Source organism: Paramisgurnus dabryanus, chromosome 10 (genome assembly GCF_030506205.2).
Source record: "Paramisgurnus dabryanus chromosome 10, PD_genome_1.1, whole genome shotgun sequence".
Taxonomy (NCBI): Eukaryota; Metazoa; Chordata; class Actinopteri; order Cypriniformes; family Cobitidae; genus Paramisgurnus; species Paramisgurnus dabryanus.
This window is the reverse complement of record NC_133346.1, coordinates 12,019,545-12,042,395: the sequence shown is the minus strand read 5'-3', so window position 1 is coordinate 12,042,395 and position 22,851 is coordinate 12,019,545. Positions and strand designations below refer to the sequence as shown.

General features: G+C 35.6%; 2 protein-coding genes and 1 long non-coding RNA gene across 3 annotated transcripts; all 3 read right to left on the bottom strand.

Moving 5' to 3' along the window:
- Window positions 1–2,697: 2,697 nt before the first annotated feature.
- Window positions 2,698–4,631, bottom strand: LOC135738364 (uncharacterized). The gene is made up of 5 exons (XR_010528692.2): window positions 3,991–4,631; window positions 3,555–3,652; window positions 3,329–3,414; window positions 3,126–3,248; window positions 2,698–2,987 (listed from the first exon to the last, which is right to left on the bottom strand). It is a non-coding gene; the product is annotated as an uncharacterized lncRNA (long non-coding RNA).
- Window positions 4,632–7,414: 2,783 nt separating this feature from the next.
- Window positions 7,415–12,115, bottom strand: LOC135740361 (uncharacterized). The gene is made up of 6 exons (XM_065258633.2): window positions 11,953–12,115; window positions 8,962–9,022; window positions 8,504–8,872; window positions 8,044–8,376; window positions 7,854–7,949; window positions 7,415–7,639 (listed from the first exon to the last, which is right to left on the bottom strand). The coding sequence occupies exons 1-6, from the start codon at window positions 11,953–11,955 to the stop codon at window positions 7,494–7,496; spliced, it is 1,008 nt and encodes a 335-aa protein (XP_065114705.1). The 5' UTR covers window positions 11,956–12,115; the 3' UTR covers window positions 7,415–7,493.
- Window positions 12,116–16,264: 4,149 nt separating this feature from the next.
- LOC135740365 (uncharacterized) lies at window positions 16,265–19,229 on the bottom strand. The gene is made up of 6 exons (XM_065258659.2): window positions 19,051–19,229; window positions 18,056–18,116; window positions 17,560–17,925; window positions 17,102–17,434; window positions 16,910–17,011; window positions 16,265–16,694 (listed from the first exon to the last, which is right to left on the bottom strand). Exons 1-6 carry the CDS (start codon window positions 19,051–19,053, stop codon window positions 16,552–16,554), a joined length of 1,008 nt encoding a protein of 335 aa, XP_065114731.1. The 5' UTR covers window positions 19,054–19,229; the 3' UTR covers window positions 16,265–16,551.
- Window positions 19,230–22,851: the final 3,622 nt, after the last annotated feature.

The window sequence follows — 22,851 nt, the reverse complement described above, 5'->3', positions numbered from 1 at the left end:
GGCTCCGGGGCGGATCCGCAACGGATCCAGACCGGAACTGTCGGCTTCGGAGCAGATCCGTTGCAGATCCGTTCCGGAGCTTATCCCACCGGTCACATTTGTGACCGTGTTTTTTTCTTCTTTCTGAAAGATCTAAAAGTGTTGATGTTGGCTCTGGACAAGAAATTAAACCTTTAAATGAAACAATAGATTGTCTTGATTAAAATGTATCAATGTCATGTGACTAGGGTGAAAGGTCACATGACAGATCAGTTTACTTCCTGCTTGCACATCTAGAAGAAGATGTCTACCACAAAAAGAAGTAAAACATCTTAATTGTTTATTGTTTATTGTTAATTTGGATCCCCATTAGCTTCCACAAAGTGGTTGCTAATCTTCCTGGGGTCCACAGAGTTGCACAATACAAAAAAATCATTCAAACAAATAAAATAATAACAAAAATACAATTACTAATCCAATCACATCACAAAACTATACCCATAAATATTAATAGTTGCAGCACAAGCAGAAGTACGGTTATACCGTTAACAACATGTTTTCACAATTTCTTTTAAACACATGTGTAGAATTACTGTTACGTATTTTTATAGGAACAACATTCCAAACAGCAGAGCCACGATAAAATACAGTTTTTTTCAGCAAATTTGATTGTGGACATGGTAAAAACAGTTGAGACTTACTCACTTGACGTGTTTTATGATCGTGTCTAAAACCAACATATACAAGCTTTTCAAAGAAAAAACATGGTGTGTGTGATACTTGATTACCTTATAAAAATACACCAACACTCGTAAATGTAATTTGTCCTTCACTAAAAGCCATGATAATTTTCTACACAGCAAAATCACTGGTGTTAAAATAACACCCAGGGTGTCAAATTTAACACTGGAAAAGTGTGTATATGTGTCCACACTACACTGTGTTAATTTAGTCAAAAGTGTAGTGTTAATTTAACAACACTCATTATATGTTAATTTAACACTCAATATTGTTAAATTTTACACTTTGTTCAACACTATTCATTGTTGTTTCCACACTACACTGGTGTTGGCACAGAAATACAGTGTTAAAAATTAACACTCCTAATTTAAAGTCAACACCGGTGTAATGTGAATTCAACAATGTTAAGTGTTAAAATACTGATTAATAGCCACACTTTTGTTGCTAATGGGTTGTTTATATAAAAGACAAATGACAAGAAATATTGCAAAACCTCTTTTTATTAAAGTACATCACATTTAATATTTACATTGATACACACAACACTTTGCATTTAACACTGCTTATTTAAATACCTCAGCTACAATTAGAATACAGAATACAGTATGGAATAATGAAAGTTATCTTATACCACAGCGCAGTGACATGAAAACCACTTATTATAAGGTCTTTAATATATCAAATGAGAGTTTAAAAAAAATTAGCCACCCTACTCAAAACTTGAACATTAAAATAGGGCTGGAACGACGCGTCGACGTAGTCGATTACGTCGATTACGTAATTACGTCGATTTGCCGGAAATGCGTCGATGCGTCGCACTGTTTACATTTTGAAATGAAGGCGGCTTCAGCTCCGACCGGGTGATACAAGTGTTATACCAAACAGACAGAACGCGATCAAAAGTGTGGGAATACTTTAAGCAGAGACCAAATAAAACACATACTGTGTAAAACTGAAATGGCATACCACAGCAGCGCAACACCTGTGTATGATCATCCTAAAAGAAGAAAACCTGGAGCTCTCCGACCTCAAAATGACGAGACGTCAGCGTAAGAATTTGAACTATTACAGTAAGTTTTTATACTTACTCTATAAACAATAGAATCAATACATATTGTGCTTAATACAGCTGCGTTTACATCTTCGTTTAATACGAGCTGCGAGACGCCTGACAGACGTGACATTGCATCGCTTCTGGGCAGTATGTTGAAACAGTAAATAAAGAGCAGGACATGTTTTTATATTAAGAAGTTATGAAATAATAAGTTACTGTCACATTGAGAACTAATAGGCATGTGCCCGCGTGCACTGAAAGCCAGCTGGCAGTGCGGAGTTCCCAATGAACGTCTTTTTTGCGAATATGTGCGCAGATATTACAGAAGCTCGTCTTGTAAGGTATTCCTGACATGCGTTTATTTAAAGTAACAGCGGCGTAAACGCTGTTTATAAAATATTAGAAGATCATACTAACTGAACTTGTTTTTTACCCGGAACTTAAGAAAAGTTAAATGTTAAAGTTAAATGAGAATGCAGTACTACTTATAGTAATAATATTAACAGTAATAATATAACCATTACATCTTATATAAGGGTTCATGAATCACAATGAACTTATTTTTACTTCAGTCTGAACTAATGCTGAGTTAATGCATGTACTAATCATAAACTAATGTTTAAAATATTAATATATGCCTATTTTATTGTTTAAGGTGAATAATGCCTCTTTTAAAGTGGCATTGCCACTTTATTTTTCATGTTGAAAATTTTGGTTTGTGTGTTTGTTTAATTAAGAAAATGCTTAAATAAAATGTTAGCGTTAATGGCAGATGTTACATTTATTATTTGTTGGGGAATTATGTATAAAAAATCATTAGACTATTCGATTAATCGAAAAAATAATCGATAGATTAATCGGTTGAAAAAATAGTCGATAGTTGCAGCTCTACATTAAAATACACTGCAATTACCTTACTGGCAGGCAGAAATGCTTATCCTTCACAATACTAAAGATTTTTCCATAACAAAACAGACATTTCAATTAAAAAGACGTTTCATTTTTCTTAAATACGTTCCAACCTGGTATTTAGTTCTGTAGTTGTTTTACTCATGATGTAGCGGAAGGCTGCATCAGTGGTCTTCATCATGGAGGGAATGGCTTTTTGGTCCAGAATGATGCAAAAATTCTGGATGCAACTTCTGTTCCCAATGCAGTGCAGGCAGGGCTGTGCTGATTCATCCCCCTCAAAGCATGGATTGATGCTCATCACCTAAGTGTTTTAAAAGAGTGTATTTGATGAATGTATTTGATGTGTACTTATGAACTTGTATGTATTTACATGGGGTGAACAATGCAAGCAAACTAACTGCTGAATAAATAACTAGAACAAAATACCAAAAAAACTTACACAGCACAATCAGTAGCTTCAGTTGCACATTGACCCTCTTTCTTCTTTCTTCTTTCTTCCTTTCACAAATGAAAGGCAAGAGGTGAATGAGCCAGGGAAGAGCTGCCACATCACTGTCCCGTCCTAGCAAAACAGAATTTAAACACCATGAGTATACAGTTAAACTTTAAAACCGTAAAAGTAGCAAACCCATGTACACTTACCATATTTAAACTCCTGTTGACCAGACAGAGGGTCATCCATATTGTTGTATGTTGGCTATTTTGCAATACATCACCTCAGCATATTTCTGCAGATTTTCAAAGACAAAAAGAGTCAAGAAAATACCAAAAAGGGTGCAGTTTTAACCGTTATTTGAATCAAAATCATCTCAGTATAATAAATCATGTTAGAGACAGTGTACAGTACAAATGTACTGTGTGTACTCACATAACTAGTTGGTAAGCTCTTATCCTCCAAACTGGGTTAAGGAATAACAGTTCCAGAATTCATGGGTATGCCGTATTCAAATATAGCCTGGTAGGGTCCTATCACAAAAAATGACAATAAAGACTCTGAAAACTCAACATTCTTTTTATATTAAAAACAGCACTCAAGACAATATGAATCTTCATTTATACATTTTCAAAATAGTAATCAATTTGATTGCTATTTAATATGACATCAATAGCAAAACGATGTATGAGAAGATAATATCTTTTTATTAAAGTTGGCATCAGGTCATGTGAGTTTCTTTCCAGATTAATAATAATAATAATAATAATAATAATAATAATATGTACAAAACTACATATACTAAAAAGATTGGTTAACTGTTCAGTTATGTCAAATAAAATGATTTATATGTATAAATATATAAACTTACCTTCTGTAATGAATTTATATAAGTATTAGCAGTCGTTTCTCATTGGAAGTCATCCATGTCAGGTCTTCTTTAATAAACTGCCCTAAAAACAGCATCTCTTCTGAATGATTTGAAGCACTCAGTGTGAACTTTCACCAAACTAGCATCTATAATGACAGAAAAAAACAAATGTTCGCCATACACGTTTTACACTTTCGTATGTATTTGCCATTTGCATCTGTCTGACATCTAGCGCCACGAAAAGCTTACAACACACAATGCATCCAATCTGTGCATACAAATGATGATATGTGAGGTTTTGGTCAAATTAATTGTGGGTTTGGCGATATTTCCCCTGTTTGCATACATCTTAGAAAAACACATGACGATGCGGTTGCGGTTTTCTCCGTGTTTTTCAGTAATTTGAATAATTAACCGATATCCGTGCACTCACGTGCATGTAAACGACCTCGTTAACTCAAGGTATCTAGCCTGTATGATTACCTTATAACGAGCATCATATGGTGAATAAACGAGCTTTCATTTAACTTAATTTCATACCTTCAATTTGTAGTGCATGTCGCGTTTTATCATGGTTCAATTCTTTCGTTCATATCTCCTGTTAAAATTATCCTTCTTGGTTTTAAACTTTTAGCTAGCAGTTTAACTTTATACTAAACAGAGCTACCAACTTCTGAGTTCAGCTTGGAGTGAGATTTTTTTTTTGGGGGGGGGGGTTGTGGTAATAATTTTTTATATAAGTCCTAACCATTTGCCAATTGATAATAGTGTGGATTTTAGCTATTTCTGTGTTAAATAGTTGGAAAAGACTGCGTTAAAATGGTTCAATACAAATCGAATCATATTTTAGAAATTAAATTGAAATAAAAGCTTTTACTGAGTTTAAATGCCTGAGATTAGAGTCTTTACTATTGTTTTATACACTTATGCTTTCCTTCTGATAAAAGTGCCAAAAAAGTTCTTAAAATCTAATGAATACTGGTCTCTGTAAAATGTATAACTGCAGATGACAGCAGCTTTGATTCAGTTTATCCAGTGAGAAAGAGAAGCGTAAAGTGATGATTTGTGATTGGTGATAGAGGGACTGTCACAATCAAATAAACCAAATTAGTAGTTTATATTAAACTAAAGCAAGAGATAATGTGTACGTCAAGACCATATAATTATATTTCATATATATTATTGTTTATAGATGTCAAATATAAATTGACCTTTTTCTCTTTTATTAAAACCTGTCACCGCAAACATCACGCAGGCTTGTACTGCTTGCAAACATACACACGTGACGCGAGTGATGGTTGATTAAAATTGCTGTTTTCTGAGGGTATCTGCGTGCGTGGAATCCGGGCAATTCTCTGCTTTTCATCCAGACCTTGACGCTTTGTGTGTTCGACTGGTGCGGAGCTGACTGATCGGCGTATGACATCAGAGTCACGCGATAGCAAAGGTAAAGGCGGACCCTTTTGTAACATTTCGACTTGCTCTCGCGGTACTCTGATGTCCTCGCTGCCGAACTTCCTGCGCAGCGCCACATAAAGTGAAATGCTCTTTGACTCTTTGCAGCAAAGTACCAGCACCATGAGAAGTGGTGGCACATAAGACAGTGAAGGTACGCTAAAATATAAAAGTGTCAATACTGTGAGCACTGCTTTAGCTACTTACATCGTGCGTTGCTCTTTCACCATCGCGCAGCCGCGCACTCGCTCTCTGTAGTTTGTAGCTGGCGCTTCGGCATTTGTAGACAATAACTCCACCTTCTTTGATTTGATTCGCCTTCGCATCATTTTGACTTTGACGAGCGCTTTATGCTGTTTGAGGCACGCCAGATAGAGATAGGCGTTTTACAGTATTTACAGTTAGGTATTTTTATAAAATTATTTAATGTCTTGTATTAAACTCAATGGGAATCTAAATGGTGGGTACGAGCCTGCGTGAGAAAATGGATGTGTGGCGTGAGAGCGTGAGAATGGGGTCAATTGCGTGAGTCTCACGGCGAAGGCGTGAGAGTTGGCAGCTATGCTAACAAGGGAACAACGTAACACAAGGTAACTTAGCTCTGATTAAACTGAACCAAATAACGAACAAAGGGGAAATAAAATGGGAAAATATCTTATTTAGGTTTTTTGGCATATGGCTGCGTAGAGTCAGACAGAGAAATAACAGTTTAATTTAGCTAAACCATGTGAATATTATGAGACTGATTTACCTGATCTCTTCAGTCCTCCTGTGAAAGAAAATGGCGGTAAAATCCCTGACAGGATATGTTAAGTGGAGGCGTGGCTTGATTTACACCGCTCAGAGTGAAATCTGATAACACCCTTGTTTTACACTGACACTGTCGTGAATATAACACTGGCCTAGCAATGGCAGTGTTATTTTATTACCAGATAGTGTTAAAACAGCATCAACACTGTGAATTTAACACCATCCCTGAAAATTTAACACTGGTGATTTTGCTGTGTATGCATATCAGCAACACTGGCCTGAAATTGATAATGGAGCACCAACTGCTCTATTCTGAACAATCTGAAGTTTTTTTAAGTGCTTTTCTGATGCACTTGACCATATTATAGGGCAGTACTCAAGATGCGATAAAACTATTGACTGCACCACATCTTTTAAAACCAAAGACGAAATAAATGCAGAACATTTTAACAAATAGAACTATCAATTTTGTAGGTGGGGTCTCCTACAGATATATTTTGAGGATTTTTTTAATGGTCACAAATGTGACCGGTAGTATAACACACTGTTTCTAATGTAAATATGTCTAATTGAATTTCAATGAAGTCCTGATGTTTCCCCCCGGTCACTTTTGTGACCGAGTATAAAACCCATATTTCACCAACTTAACCAACATAAAATCAAAGAAGGCATAAAGTTTGTGTGTTAGGGAGGTCTAAAGAGTAAATTGCATGTATTCAAATTCCAAGAAAAAATTTGGGATTAAACGGGTTAACTCTGGTCCTTTGAATTATTTGAAAAAAATGCACACCCGCGGTCGTGCCACATTACCACCTTGGGTATGCATTATTTCCAAATAATTCAACAGCATGTAGTCAATTATTTCTTATAAGTTGATTAAGTTCTATCTTGTTTTTTGTTTTATTGCCTCTGTGTTCATACTGAAGCTCAGTAGGTGGCGTAAATGCACTACATTTTTGGACTCCTTAAAATGAGAGATGGAGATATTAAATTACATCTTAGCATTACATATCCAATCAGCATTCATAAAAACTCCAAACAGGAAGACTGTTTAATGGGTCGTTTAATTATTTTAATCCATTGTTTTACGAAGCAATTTACCAAAAGCCAAGAAAATATCACATTTTAGCAATAGGGACTGAAACATTCACACTAACCCTTCTAAATAAACAGCTTATGTGACAAACAGTGACCAAGTCACAAACTTTGCACACTGTCTGTATGCCAAAAGAGATTCAGAATTTAACTGATCAACAATCCATGGAGTTTTCTTCTGTCAGACATTGTTTGGTGTCCCTTCAGTCAGTGTTTAATGTGCAGGTGGTTGTCTGGTTAGGGCGGTTGCTGCATGGGACAGGACGATGATCACCCAGCTTTGAATAAACAAGCTCTGACTGCGGATTAAACTGTATAGGAGATGCAGGAGATCTGTGGTTGTTTTTTCCTGGAGAAACATGAGATTGTCAAACTACTTCAATGTGTATTTACAGACACTGATGTGGAAAATCTGATCTTAAGGATCTTAAAACTTAAGTTAGCTTGTGCATTATTGTTTCATGATTATTTCAGCCACCGTCTCAACATTAGTGAGGAGGTGATGAGATTAATTTGGATAAAAATATGAAGTGTTAGAACGTAAAATCATATTTGAAACTCACTGAAGTGCTTCAGCAGTACTGCCACGATCAAGATGATAAGAGTCAGCAATGCAGAGATCATCAGAGCAATCTTCATATTATTATTTAAAGATGGCTCTTGAACAAAATAGAGTAAACATAACATCAAAACACTATTTGCACTGGCTGATTAATTATTATATTTTTTATATACACACTTCTCATTGATTACCTGTTTTTGTAATAACATCGCCCTGTTCCCTGTCAGTACAATTAGCAAGAGACAGATGGAGCACACCTGGTTTGTTTAGTGATGAGTGGTTTACCTCACAGGAGTAGTTTAAAGAATCAGATATGGCAGAAGATAAATTTAAGGATGAATGGAGGGTGAATGATCCATCTGAATTGTTTCTGATAGTGTTTTGTGTATGAGAGATGTTCAGTATTTCTCCATCTCTCAACCACACCTGCTGTAGATCAGAAGGATAAAACCCCTCAGAGTTGCACAGAATTATGGGTTGTCCATCAGGCTCTTTCAAACATGACATGGACACATGAGGATGTGCTAAAAATGAAACATGGCACTGTCAGTAAATCACTAATGATTAAGAGGACATTCATGTTCGTGTTGCTGGTATATTATATAATATTAAAAATAATCATGCAAAATTAGGATTTTTAAAATAACTTACCTAAAACCTGAACAGTTGTGTTGTTTTCTCCTATAGTGATAACAGGAGGAGGTATATCTCTAACCACAATACATCTGTAGGTGCCTGAATTGTTTATCTGAAGATTTGACAGCTCAAATGTTATTTCTTTACCATCTGTAATCCAGATAAATCTGATGTCTTTATTGCATGACTGACACGTACTTATTTTATTAGTAGTATTATTAATAACATATGAGCACATTTTATTATCTTTATTTAAATGTAGAGTTGCATGAAATTTTTCAGTTTCATCAGATTTGTTGTAGTTACAGCTGATATTGACAGACATTCCCAGATGAACCTTAAAAACCTGGTGGCCGTTCAGCACACTGTGTTGTGTTTCCAGACCTAAAAAAAGAGCATTTTATTTTGGAAATAAATATTTTGTTATCAGTGTGTGTTTTATGAGCTTCAGACAAACAGAAAGTATTTTTTACCTATAATCAAAGATGGAAGAATCAACACAAAGCAGGTAAAGGCCAAAAGCTTTGATGATTTCTGCACAGAGAATGAAAAACATAAATTATATGAATTTTGAAGTGTAAAACGTGTGAGAATCGTGTTTTTGAAATTTCCTAAAAGAATGGTACCCAGATGATTCACTCATTTAACCATAAAAAATAAGAGTGGAAAGCTAATATCACTCATGACCCAAAAATGTATCAAGCTCAGCCATCTTGAAGAAAATCTCAACTGTCCAACTCATTGAGGAGGTAAGGAACGAGGAGTGAGAAAGATTCCTGAGCAGTCATAAGGGCACACATGTGTACGGCCCTGTCCCAAATGGCACACTCCAGACTTGTGGACCTCCTCAGAGTCCACACTTTGATGACATCATGTAGTGCAGACCCTAGGGACCCTTGACACAAGTCCAAGGCCCTGTCCCAAATGGCGCACCTCATGTGGACTTTCGGTCTCGTGGCCTTAAATTGCATGTGCTCGCTTAGTCTACGAGTCTGTAGGGTGTCCAATCTGTAATTTTTACGCTCCGAAATGTGCCCATCAGCGCCCCCTTTGCACCCTTGATGCGGTTTTCGGCAAAGCCCCCACTGCAGCAGGCTTCGCGCACTTTACCAACCCAGAAGTCTTTGCGATAATGCAGTCTGACCAATCAGACGATGAAAGGGAGGAGTTCACACTGATGGACAACTTCTCTTCCTATTTTTGGCGTGACACTCGAGTCTGTCCCAAAATACGACTTGCGTCAAGGGTACCTAAGGTCTGCACTATATGATGTCATCAAAGTGTGAACTCTGAGGAGGTCCACAAGTCCAGAGTGTGCCATTTGGGACAGGGCCCAAGAGGGCGCACCGGAGTCATATTTTGGGACAGACTTCAGCGTCAGCCGGAAATAGACACAATAGACACTTAATGCAATAGACTGAACTAACAGATTTAAAAGAAAATTCTGAGCTATCGTTTTACAGGTTGGCAAAAACACTGAAAGGAGAAGTAAATGGATCGTCCTGCCAACATTCATTGACCACAGGTGGGTTGACAAGTTGCTAGGGTCACTATCAAGTCCAACTAATTTAAATTTTTTATTGATAATTGTCAGTTACTGATATTTTCACGTCCGCCGCTAGAACGGCCAGCCATTTTGTTGAATGTTTTTTGCCACTCAACAGGATGAGCTCCGGTGTGGTCAGGTGTTGCTTCTATTGTCTTTATTTGTAAGTCGCTTTGGATAAAAGCGTCAGCTAAAGGACTTAATGTAAATGTAAGTGGAAAAGTACTAATCTGTATGTGTGAGCGAGAAAAAAAAAAACTAAAATTGCACATTAATTACATTTGATTTATAACAAGCGTTATTAGCTATGAAATTACACTAGCAGCTGGACTTAAACTATTTTAAAAAAGTATTTCTGAAACACATATTATAAAATAGTTAGTTCCAGTGCTTGCTTCTGATTGGCCAATAGCTGTGTTTTATTTACATTTAGCGATTTTCTTGAAAAGTTGTGTTGATACATATTTTGGCTTTAATATTTTTATTGTGTGGTAACCATTTTATAAAAGCATTAAAATACTTAATGCCGACTTAAGTACCCTAAACTTAAACTTCCGAGGGGCACAAATTCAAAATAAGTGTTTGGAGTGTCATGTGTGTTGCTTGTGTTTTCAAAATATGTGTTTGTTGCGTAATGTGAACCATGTGCATCACGTGTTTTGTCAAAGTAAGTGCCTGCTGCACTCGCGTAAAATGATAAAAGAGACGCTCATTTTCAAAAAATAGGCTACACACAAGACACTCAGTTAACAGTAAACTCTGATTACGCATGAGATTATGTGAGTATCTGGCAAACGCGAGTGTCTCTTTTATCATAAAGCCACTGTTCAAAATCTGTAAAGCTTATAAGCTTCAAATAATATTATTCAAAAACAGTGGGGGCCGGTCACTTCTTTTTTTGAGGGCGCTAGATGCGAAGTTCGTCACAACATGCATGTAGCCCGTCATGTGTGTGGTTCCTTATTTCAAAATATGTGTTCTACATGTCGAGTGATCCTATGAGCATCACATGTCTTGTCAAAATAAGTGCCTGCTGCATGCAGACCATGGTCACCACAACATAGCTTTTGTAAACCAAAAAAAATACAGTTAAACCATGGGTAAAACCATGGTATTGCTAATAGTAATCAATACACAAAAAACATGGTTAAATTTCATATGGGAGATGTTGAATATTTTTCTGTAAAACGCACACCTGACCTGTCAAATGTCTTAAATTAACCACCAGAGCAATAATTGCACACCCACGGTGTACCACATTACCACCTTGGGAGTGCATTATTTTCAAAAATTCAACGGCCCGTCGTCAATTATTCCTTACGTATTATCTGTTCTTTTAAAAATAATATATCAGTACTGTGCAAAAGTCTTAGGCCACCATCACATCTTTGTTGTTTTAGCAAAGTTTTATGTCTATCACTATTAATTTTTCACTCTTTTTTAAGACACAAACAGAAAATACAGGAAATATGTACACAAAATTAAAAACAAAATTTTTTCAGAACTAAATGTCTTCTTCAGGCATCAGTCAGTATTTAGCGTGACCCTTCTCGGCACGAAACACATCTTGAGCTTTTTTAAGGAAACTGAAGTGCTGAAGTCATAGATTAGATTTAGAAATTAGGATTTAATTTTATAGGTTTAAGAGATCCTGCACTTTCCTGCTATTGCTCAAGTGGAAGGGGAGTTTGACACTTATCAAGTATCAGCTTATACTTTTATACTATTTTTAATACTACATAGCATTTCCTGTATTTTCTTGTTGTATTCTAATAAAGAGACTGAGAAATAATTATATATGATACAATTGCAAAGACAACAAATCTAATGGTAGCATGGTCGCGTAAGACTATTGCACAGTACTGTATACATCTGTTCTTAAAGTAAGTAAGGATTTCCAAACAACCCACATTCTTACCATTTTATCGGATAGATCCTCTGTTCTTGATAATGGTCGTTCTGTTTCTCACATGAAGATGAAGCCTTGATCTGTGATGCTAGATGTGTCTGTCTGCTGTAACGTGCCCAAAAATTAGAAACCTTTTAGAAAATATATCTTAGGAATCAGAAAATAAGCAGCTTCTCATTACCATTACATTTATTAAAGGAACAAATGTTAACTCACTTCTGAGTGACAATACGTTTGCCCCATAAAATACATGTGACATCAGATCAGATGAACAAATGTGGTTTGAGGTTTTAACAGCATGATGCATGCAAGGCTGATGTATTTCATATGAATTTAAATGATGAACTGTTACTAAACTTTTAATCTGTGTTTTGTAAGGTATGATCAGTTTATAAGTTTTGCTACATTTCTGCAATAATAACAACAACACTGATGTAAAGTAATGTAAAGTACAATTACATGTGCTCAGTTCATCATAATAACAGATTTATTCATTGTGCAGTCAAACTCATTCATTAAAATGTGAGTTAAATACAGTTAACTTCATTCATTATACTGCATACACTGTCAGTATAAATGGCCAAAAATAGTCCCTATAACTGTCACTGGGGCAGTAGCATTTAAAAAGGTCCTAAGTACCATTTCGGCACAGATATGTATACATTTGGTACCATTATGAACTCTTTAGATAAAATGTGTAAGAGTGCCACCTCAGTGATAGCTGGGGACATTTTATCTGACTTTGTAGTGTGACTACACATCTATATGAATATGCAGTTTCAAACACTGATACTATTGACTCTAATAGTAGTTTCTCTCAGCAATGACATCAAAGCCTCGCTATCTGATTGGACAGCTAAACTAAAGCAAGTTTAGTTATTTTAACCACACTGTGTGAGAGGATGTATACGTTTCAGAACAACATGAAGGCTTAACGTAGGTCTGAAAAGGAAAGACTTACAAATGTGTCTGCAGTTGCCAAATTGTATTATAATGGAAGTATGTGAAGACATTAATATGCTCATAGAAAAACAATGTATGCTTGTATTTACTGTAAATATTATTGTGGTATAGCTCTTCTATTCCTTTACATTGTGGTAGGTGATAAAAGTGATAAAAGTGGCATTGTCTTGCAAGGTCCTTAATCTTTAATAAAAACAAAATGGGGTGAGGTTTAAGCCTACGTTTACACGTGGGCGGCTATTTTCACAAACAGACATTTCAACCTCTCCAGTTTCAAAAATAACTTTGTGCACACATGTCAGTTTTCAGAAAAGTGTTTATTGACACGTACCGGTGTATATTTAATGAGAAACTCAAGCTCACGTAAGGCAATCAGAATCCCGAAAACAGCAACAAATCACTTCCTGTTTCCCTTTTGAACAAGGTCGCATTTTTGGCGTAAGTGACGTTGGCTGCCTAAACATCGGTTTGTCCGTTTACATGCAACCATGCAACCGAAAATTTTCAAAATCTCCACTCTGGCCGGAGTTTTTAGAAAGAATCGGTTTCAGAGGCGAGTTCTCCGTTTGCGTGTAAACGAAGGGCACAAACGAAGGGAAATGTCTGAGTTTTTCAAAATAACCATGTAAACAGGGCCTAAGTGAAGTGATCAGATGAGACAAGAATGACACAGTGTTGCAATGCTCTCCAGTATAGTCGTGTCATAATATCTTACATTGCATCTAAGCCTATGGAAATTCCGGTGCATTGCAAACGTCTTTTACTAGATTGTTTACCCTGAGACCTCTTTTAAGAAAATCAACTTCATCTTTTGATTGGCCAGCTAAACTGAAGAAGCAATGAGGTCTGGTTACTTTAACCACACAGTGTAGGAGGTGAACTAAACATTGATGTAGGTCACATGAAGAAAACATGTCAAAGCAATGCATACGAAATAAGAAATGAATTACTTACCATGAGCATTACTAACCAAGTTGCATTTAGCTAATGTAATATAAAGCTTATACAGATTCCATAATACATGGGACGCAAATGTCACATGAAGGCATCAAGGTATGCATTTTATTTGGTATTGTCAGATACATATAACAAGTCAGCTGGCTTTCAAAGGCACATTGTATAATATTCGTTGTTAGAGAGGTCGCAGTACAATTACAGAGGCGTAGTATGATGACACTGTAAAGGACCTTGGATTGATCATGGGAGTTGTAGTCTTTACCGCCACTGTCAATGGAAATAAATCCAACAGGACACTCAGGACGCATGCTCATGGATGACATAATAAAATACAGTTTTGTACATTCATTTATAATGTAATTGGCTTAATAATCAACAACAGAGAGGGGTGCTATTCTGCAACTTACGCATGCGGCATTGTGCAGATTGAGTGACTGCTTTTAAATCAGTCTTGCAATATTTTAATGACATACAGTAAAAATGACTGGGATATTTTTACATGCATTATATTTTACATGCAATATTACATATGAAAAACACAAATCAAGTCATGTGCATCATGTAACATTCAAATCTTAAATGCATTAAATTAAACAAAGCAGTGCTTTTTACTGGGAGCAGCAATCAATCAATTTTAGGGTGACTGTGGCCAAGTTGGGCTACCCATTGGACTAGGGGTAGGCAAATATTTTTGACTGAAGGGCTGTAGGGATCCTGCAAGATCCTTGTTTGGTATTTCTGTATGGCAGGGTCCCGACAGTACAATGTTCTGTGTGGGTACATGTGGCTTTTTATTGTTTGTATCTTGCCACGTGTTTCCAGTGTCTAGTCACTTTTTACCCCGGTCCCTTACGTGTGATTATTTTACTGGTGTATGTATTTTACTTTGTCCTATTTAAGATTCCTGTGTTTGTCACTTTTTACGGGTTCTTCCTGCGTGTTGTACGGTGTTCCTGTCTTGAGTCTCTGTAGATCATCAGTGAGTTTCAGTCATATATAGTGTCCGTTTTGATAAATTGTCCACTTAATTGTTATCCTGTTTGTTGCCCCCTCGTGGGTTTTTTCTTTCCCTTTTGTTAATAAATTGTCATTTGTATTTTGTGTCTGCATTTGGGTTCTCCTTCCTTGCAAATTCCTGACAAGGGCCACAGTTTTGAAGAGTCAATACACATTCATTCCAAATCAACACTCAGTTATTACTGTATTAAAGTTATAATTGGACATTTATCTTTACCCTGCTTTTCAGAAAACAATTTCATATTTTGGAAAAAAATTGTAGCACTACTCTGTATCAAAAGTGCATTGCGTGTAATAAAAATATGTAATAAAAACAGAGGAAAATAGAGGAGAACAAAGCTGTAGTCTTGAAAAACTGCAATACTTTTGAGCAAATCACACACACCACCTTCTGTCTGATGCTGGTGAAATATTGTGCTGTCCATTTTTGTTAAACACGTGACATTCAAGTCAATGAAGCAGCAGTCAAAACGTATATGTGCTCTTTGGCGCCCCCTGCATCTGGTTTATGCCTAGAAATGGCCCTGAGTCCAGGGTCATTGTTGACAGAGGTGGTTTTAAGCAGATTAAACACATCTTGTTTTGAGGTAGTTCAGGGATATTAGATAAAGTTTCTGCTTTACTGATCCTCCATCAGTCAATGTACTGGTTCATAGTATGAACCATTATGAATTTCATACTGGTTTGTAATTTCTCAGTATGCATCAGACTTCATTAACTGACAAACTCATTGCTTTGTTTACAGGCAAGACATAATATAAATTATAAATAAATCTTTAAGCAGATGTAAACATTTTGCTTTAGAAATTGGGCTAAATTGTGCCGTCTTAACGTGTGAAAAGTGTAATTTGCAGCCACATGTTATTGATAAAAAAGATTGGGATGGGTATTACATTGCGATGCAATTTTGATCTACCAAATACAAAGCTCAGAAACATTGTCCTATAAAAATCTGCTTCTTTTTCAGTATTAACTACCTTTTACTTTACCTTGAAGAAAACTTCAGAGCTATATTAGCAGAAAACACCAATCAGGATGTGCGTGTGTGCGAATGTGTGTGTGTGCGTGTGAGAGAGAGACATAATGTGATGTCATGAAAATATAAAAGATATACATTAAGATCATATAAATTCTATCTTCTTTTTTGTGTTATTGCCTCTGTGCACACTGCGGCTCAGTAGGTGGCATAAATGCACTACTGTGTTTTTGGACTCCCTTAAAATGAAAGCTGAAAATTAAATTAAATTTTTGTATTACATATCCACAAAAAACTCCAAGCAGTAAGACAGTTTATTGGTTTGTTTAATTATTTTTAATCTGTTTAATGTATTGTCTTCACAAAGCAATTTACCAAAAGCCAAGAAAATACAATTTTTTTACGCAATAGAGAATTAAACAATCACACACTAAATATACATTTTCTGAATTTGCAGACAACACTGAGCTGTTTTTAATAGTTTGTGCAAGAATTCGATCTGTTGACTCACTAAAGAGAGTTCCCTCTGCGTAAGACAAACTTAACCCTTCTAAATAAACAGCTTACATTTCAAACAGTGACCAAGTCACTCACTACTAAACAAACTTTGCACACTGTATGCCGAAAGAGATTCAGAATTTAACTGAACAACAATCCATGGAGTTTTCTTCTGTCAGTCATTGTTTGGTGTCTCTTCAGTCAGTGTTTAATGTGCAGGTGGATGTCTGGTTAGGGTGGTTGCATGGGACGGTATAATCATCACCCAGCATTGAATAAATAACCTCTGTCTGCAGATTAAACTGTATAGGTGATGCAGGAGATCCGTTGTTGTTTTTTCCTGGAGAAACATGAGATTGTCAAACTACTTCAATGTGTATTTACAGACACTGATGTAGAAATATCTGATCTAAAGGATCTTAAAACTTAAGTTTTCTTGTGCTTTATTGTTTCATTATTATTTCGGCCATCATCTTAACATTAGTGAGGAGGTGATGAGATTAATTGGGATAAAAATATGAAGTGTTAGAAGATAAGATCGTATTTGAAACTCACTGAAGTGCTTCAGCACTACTGCCATGATCAAGATGATAAGAGTCAGCAATGCAGAGATCACCAGAGCAATCTTCATATTATTACTTATATGTAAAGATTGCTCTTGAACAAAATAGAGTAAACATAACATCAAATATTTTGCACTGGCTGATTAATTCATATATTTTTATATACACATATATAATTGATTACCTGTTTTTGTAATAACATCGCCCTGTTTCCTGTCATTACAATTTGCAAGAGACAGATGGAGCACAACTTGTTTGTTTAATGATGAGTGGTTTATCCCACAGGAGTAGTTTAAAGGATCAGATGTGGCAGAAGATAAATTTAAGTATGAATGGAGGGTAAATGATCCATCTGAATTGTTTCTGATAGTGCTGTGTGTATGAGAGATGTTCAGTATTTCTCCATCTCTCAACCACACCTGCTGTAGATCAGAAGGATAAAACCCCTCAGAGCTGCACAGAATTATGGGATGTCCATCAGGCTCTTTCAAACATGACATGAACACATGGGGACGTGCTAGAAATGGGTTTAACGAAACATGGCACTGTTAGTAAAACACTCAATGATTAAGAGCACAACCATGTCAGTATATTATATAATAATAATAATCATGCAAAATTAGGATTGTTTAAATGACTTACCAAAAACCTGAACAGTTGTGTTGTTTTCTCCTATAGTGATAACAGGAGGAGGTATTTGTCTAAACACATTACATCTGTAGGTGCCTGAATTGTTTATCTGAAGATTTGACAGCTCAAATGTTATTTTTTTACTATCTGTAATCGAGATAAATCTGATGTCTCTATTGCATGACCGACGCATACCTGTTTTACTAGTAGTATTAATAACATATGAGCACAATTTATGATTTCTATTTAAATGTAGAGCTGCATGAAATGTTTCAGTTTCATCAGATTTGTTGTAGTTACAGCTGATATTGACTGACATTCCCCGATAAACCTTAAAAACCCGGTGGCGGTTCATCACACTGTGTTGTGTTTCCTGACCTAATAGGACAAAAAATAGGAACATGCATTTTATTGCTCAGTATTTTTGTAATTTTGGAAATAAATATCTTGTTTTCAAAATTTTTTGTGTGTTTTATAAGCTTCAAAAATAAACAAAAAGTATTTTTACCTATAATCAAAGATGGAAGAATCAACACAAAGCAGGTAAAGGTCAAAAACGTTGGTGATTTCTGCACAGAGAATGAAAAACATTATATATAACTAGTGTGAGTAGTGTGTTTTTAAAATTTCCTAATGATACCCAGATGATGCACTCATTTAACCATAAAAATTAAAAGTGGAAAGCTGGACACATTAATGGCCAAACAACGGCCGCTCTGTCCTCAAGCTCATGAGCCAAAAACTGATCCAGCAGCCATCTTGAAGAAGATCTCAACTGTCTAACTCAACAGTGAGGAGGTAAGGAACGAGGAGAAGAAAGATTCATGAGCAGTCATAAGGATAAACAAGTGTATCTCTCCCTTACATCTTATTATAAGGGGTGGAGCTAAGAAGTGAGTCAAGGAAGGAAGCCAGAAAAGGAGACAAACATGCACAAACAAGAAACGAGAAACAACCTGGGCCCTATTATAAGGATCTAAGCGCATGCTGCAGCCCTTAAACTATGTTTAAAAAGTCTTTCTGAAACACAGATTATAAAGTGGTTAGTGTTCCAGTGCAAGCTGTGAATGCATGAAACAACATTTTCCCACGGCCCTTACGAAAATTAACCATGGTTTTACTAAAACCAAAATAACATGGTTACTACAGTTTTTCCACATAAAAACATGGTTCATTTTCATAAGGGAGGTGTTGATTATTTTTCTGTAAAACGCACACCTGACCTGTCAAATGTCTTAAATTAACCACAAGAGAAATGTTTGTGGTATAAGCGGAATAATTAACTTTGAATTATTTGAAAATAATGCACACAACCGTGGTTTAACAACACTTCGTTCGCACCACATTACCACCTTGGGTGTGCATTATTTTCAAATAATTTAACGGCCCGTCATCAGTTATTCCTTACATATTATTTATGTCCAGTTAAAAAATATATATACATACATTATATATACATCTGTTCTTAAAGGATTTAAGGATTTCAAAACACAACATTCTTACCATTCTATCAGATTGTTCCTCTGTTGTTGATAATGGTCGTTCTGTTTCTCACATGAAAGTGAAGCCTTGATCTGCGCTGCTGGATGTGTCTGTCTGCAGTGGCGTGCAGACAAATATATCTTAGAAAGCTTTTAGAAATTATATCTAAGGAAACAGAAAACAAGCAGCTTCTCATTACCGAGGGGTGTTTTAGAGTCTAACATTTGTTGAAGGAACCAATTTTAACTCACTCCTAAATGACAATATGCCCTAAATAAAGTGCACTTGACCTCAGATCAGATGAACAAATGGGGTTTGAGGTTTTAACAGCATGATGCATGCAAGGCTGATGTAGTTCATATGAATTTAAATGGTGAACTGTTTCTTACTAAACCTAATAAATTTTCATTTTTTGTTTTCTTTTGTGAAATATGATCAATTTATAAGTTTTGCTTCTGCAATAATAACAACAACACTGATGTAAAATAATGAAGTAGCTTATTACATGATTACATGCACTCAGTGAGTTCATCATAAAAAACAGATTTATTCATTGTGAGTCAAACAATGCATGCATTAAAATACAGTTAACTTCATTCATTATTGCATTCCTCATATTTATGCATACTGCATACACTGTCAGTTTAAATGGCCAAAAATGGTCCCTTTAACTGTCACTGGGGCAGTAGCCTTTAAAAAGGTCCTAATATGTATCATGTAGGTACTGATATATATACATTTGATACCATAATGTACCTTTGAGGTACTAATGTAAACTTTTTAGGTAAAAACTTTTTGAAAGAGTTCCACCTCAGTGATAGCTAGGAACCATTTTCAAACACTGATACCATTGACTCTATTTATAGTTTGTCTTGCAGCAAAAACATCACAGCGTCACTTCGTGGTTGGGCAGCTAAACTGAAGCAATAAAGGTTTAGTTATTTTAACAACAAAGTGTGAGAGGAAGTAAAGGTCTAGATCTGAAAAGGAAAGACCTAAAGTAAATGTCACTGCAGTTGGCTGATTTTATTACAATGGCAATATGTGAAAACATGAATGTGCTCATAGAGAATTATGAAATATTTTATTATAAAAACAATGTATACTTATATTTACTGTAAAATAATATTGTGGACCAATTATAACACACTGCTCTCCTATTGGTTTCATTTCCTTTACATTGTGGTAGGTGATAAAAAAGTGAAAAAAGTGGCATTGTCTTGTAAGGTTCTTAATCTTTAAACAAAATGGGGTGAGGTTTTGGTAAGTGAAGTGATCAGATGAGACAAGCATGACAGAGTTACAGTGTTGCAATGCTCTGCAAGCATTGTGTCTGTATGTTGTGGCATGATAATATTTTACATTGCATCTAAGCCTATAGAAATTCAGATGAATTGCAAACATCTCTTAGTGATTGTTACTGAGACCTCTTTTAAGAGAATCATCTTTATCTTTTGATTGGGCAGCTGAAGTGAAGAAAGCAATATTTTATTGTCATACGCTAAGTGGTCTGTGCAGCGCTGCATGAAGTCAAACACACCCACAATGTATGGTTTCTATGGTGGTAAAAGACAGTAGTAAAGGTAATATAAAAGTTTCAAGTGACCTGTCATTGTAAAATGTATTTAGTCCGTATTTAAAGATGACCAGACTTCACTAGGGCTACGGCTACATGGGATTGGATGGTGATCACCCAATGATGAATACAATTCAAAAGACTGCAGGCTAGCTTGGTAAACAGGGTCAGCTGTGACATCAACTTCTACAGCAGATTGCGGTTGTGCTCTTTCTGAAAAAAAAAAAAAAACCCAAGAGATTGTTCAGTCATTGCACACAGTGATGAGTTCCCCGATTACGTTTTTCATTTTTGTTTTGTTGTTGTTTTGTATATATACAAATTTATTTGCTTGTGGATCAGATTCATAGACAACTGAGCTCATATAATAAAACCAGGAACTGATACTAAGTGTGGGAGATTTAAGGGTTAATTGTACCTACTGTGATACATTACTTATTTTACAGCTAGATGTAAAAAATAACTTTCATTATCCACAGAGGAAACTATCACTGTCTTATCTGGAAAAATTTAGCATTTTGCTTGTTTACGACGTTGCTTGTCCTGACCTCAATGGTAAGTAAGCCTGAGTGCTTAGTGCAACACTGAAGTTATGTTGGAAACTTACTGTAACATTTACATGTAACCGCAGTTACTGCAATAATCACAAAGACAATCAGCACAGCAAAAACGACAAACACCACAATCAAAGTCATATCTACAAAAAACAAAGAAACAGACATTACAAAGGCTTGTAATAAAACCATTACTCAACTGCATATTCAACATTTGTTTGACTAATAAATAATGCATTTAATACATTTTTGTGCCAAATCTGCATGAATAGTGTTATACCGCTTGTTTTATAACAGGCAGTGCTGGATAATTTTGCCATGATCGGTTCATTTAGGGATGAGTGGTTTATCCAGCAGATGAAGATTGTTTCATTAAACATTTGTGATGGCAACTCCAGGTAAGATTTGTGTGTAAAAGATCCATCTGTATTTGTGCTGTAACTCTCATTGTTGTTTGAGTTAATGATGATTTCTCCATCTTTCATCCACAGCTGTTGAAGAGCAGCGGGGTAAAATCTCTCGGTGCTACAGACAATCATTAGTGATCCATTAGACTTCCTCACACAGGACATAAACAATACAGGAGACACTAAAGAAAGAGGAAAGATGTATAGAAAATAAGAGATTTTTAGGGCCTCAATGTAAAACATTGAAATACACTTTTTTTCTGATTTAAAACTGATACCAATATATAAATATATATTAATTAAATGATGAATAGAAATTAAATTTTATTTGATTGATTTTAGGCTGCAACTGACTTACTAATAACATTAATTATTGTTATTTCTTCCCCAAGAGTCACTTCAGGTGGTGGTGCCTGTCTTGTGACAGTACAGTTGTATATGCCAATATCATTTATCTGAAGATCTGACAGCTCAAATAATATTTCATTAGTCTCTGGAATCCAAATGAATCTGATATGATCATCACACGAATGATTAATCCATGACTTCCCCTGCATGTACATGTATGAACACAATACATTTTTATTTTTTTTAAGTTTCACTGTAATGACATCAGCATCATTTGATGACAAGTAGTTGCAGCTGATATTGGCAGAATCTCCTTGATGGTTGTAAAGAGTTGTAGTGGTGTTTACTGGTCCTAATGCTGAGAAAGACAGAACAGCAAAACAACATTACTTCCTATAGCTTCGTTTTAACCTTCCTGTGCAGTATACTGTTTTCTGATGTGGAAAATATATCTCTGATCATTTTAACAAGCTTTATTCATTTATTTATAATATATGTATACAGTATGTTACACTGTATCACTTAAAACAGTTAAAATTTCATGCCATAATATTATTTATATTTTTCTATAAATCAGATTTATAGGAACATCTGCATTACCAAAAATTGAAGACAGAAGCATCCACCCACAACACGCCAGAGAGAAACACTGCAAAGATTTTTGATGCATTGAATTATTTGGATTAACCTCATAATCTTATGTATTGAGTGATGAGGTAAAGAAATATTTTACAGAGATATGTTTGAGTAAAAAAATATTAATGGAAACACTTGATCAGTTGCTGTACAGTGAATTGCAGATACACAGATGTCTACGCAAGAACACAAACAAAATTAAGCATGCATTGTAAGCACATATAGTTCATATACTCTAGTGATAGTCACTCAGTACTGTATGTTGATAAAAATGACAAACTCACCATCCCTCTATCCAGGG

Excerpts from the sequence above, each read along its gene's own strand:
- LOC135740365 (XM_065258659.2), bottom strand. Across the intron at positions 17,926-18,055 it reads TCTTCCATCTTTGATTATAG|GTCAGGAAACACAACACAGT; the intron begins GTAAAAATACTT and ends TTGTCCTATTAG. Across the intron at positions 17,012-17,101 it reads CGATGTTATTACAAAAACAG|AGCAATCTTTACATATAAGT; the intron begins GTAATCAATTAT and ends ATTTTGTTCAAG.
- LOC135740361 (XM_065258633.2), bottom strand. Across the intron at positions 8,377-8,503 it reads CACAACTGTTCAGGTTTTAG|CACATCCTCATGTGTCCATG; the intron begins GTAAGTTATTTT and ends TTTCATTTTTAG. Across the intron at positions 7,640-7,853 it reads AGTACTGCTGAAGCACTTCA|GAAAAAACAACCACAGATCT; the intron begins GTGAGTTTCAAA and ends ATGTTTCTCCAG.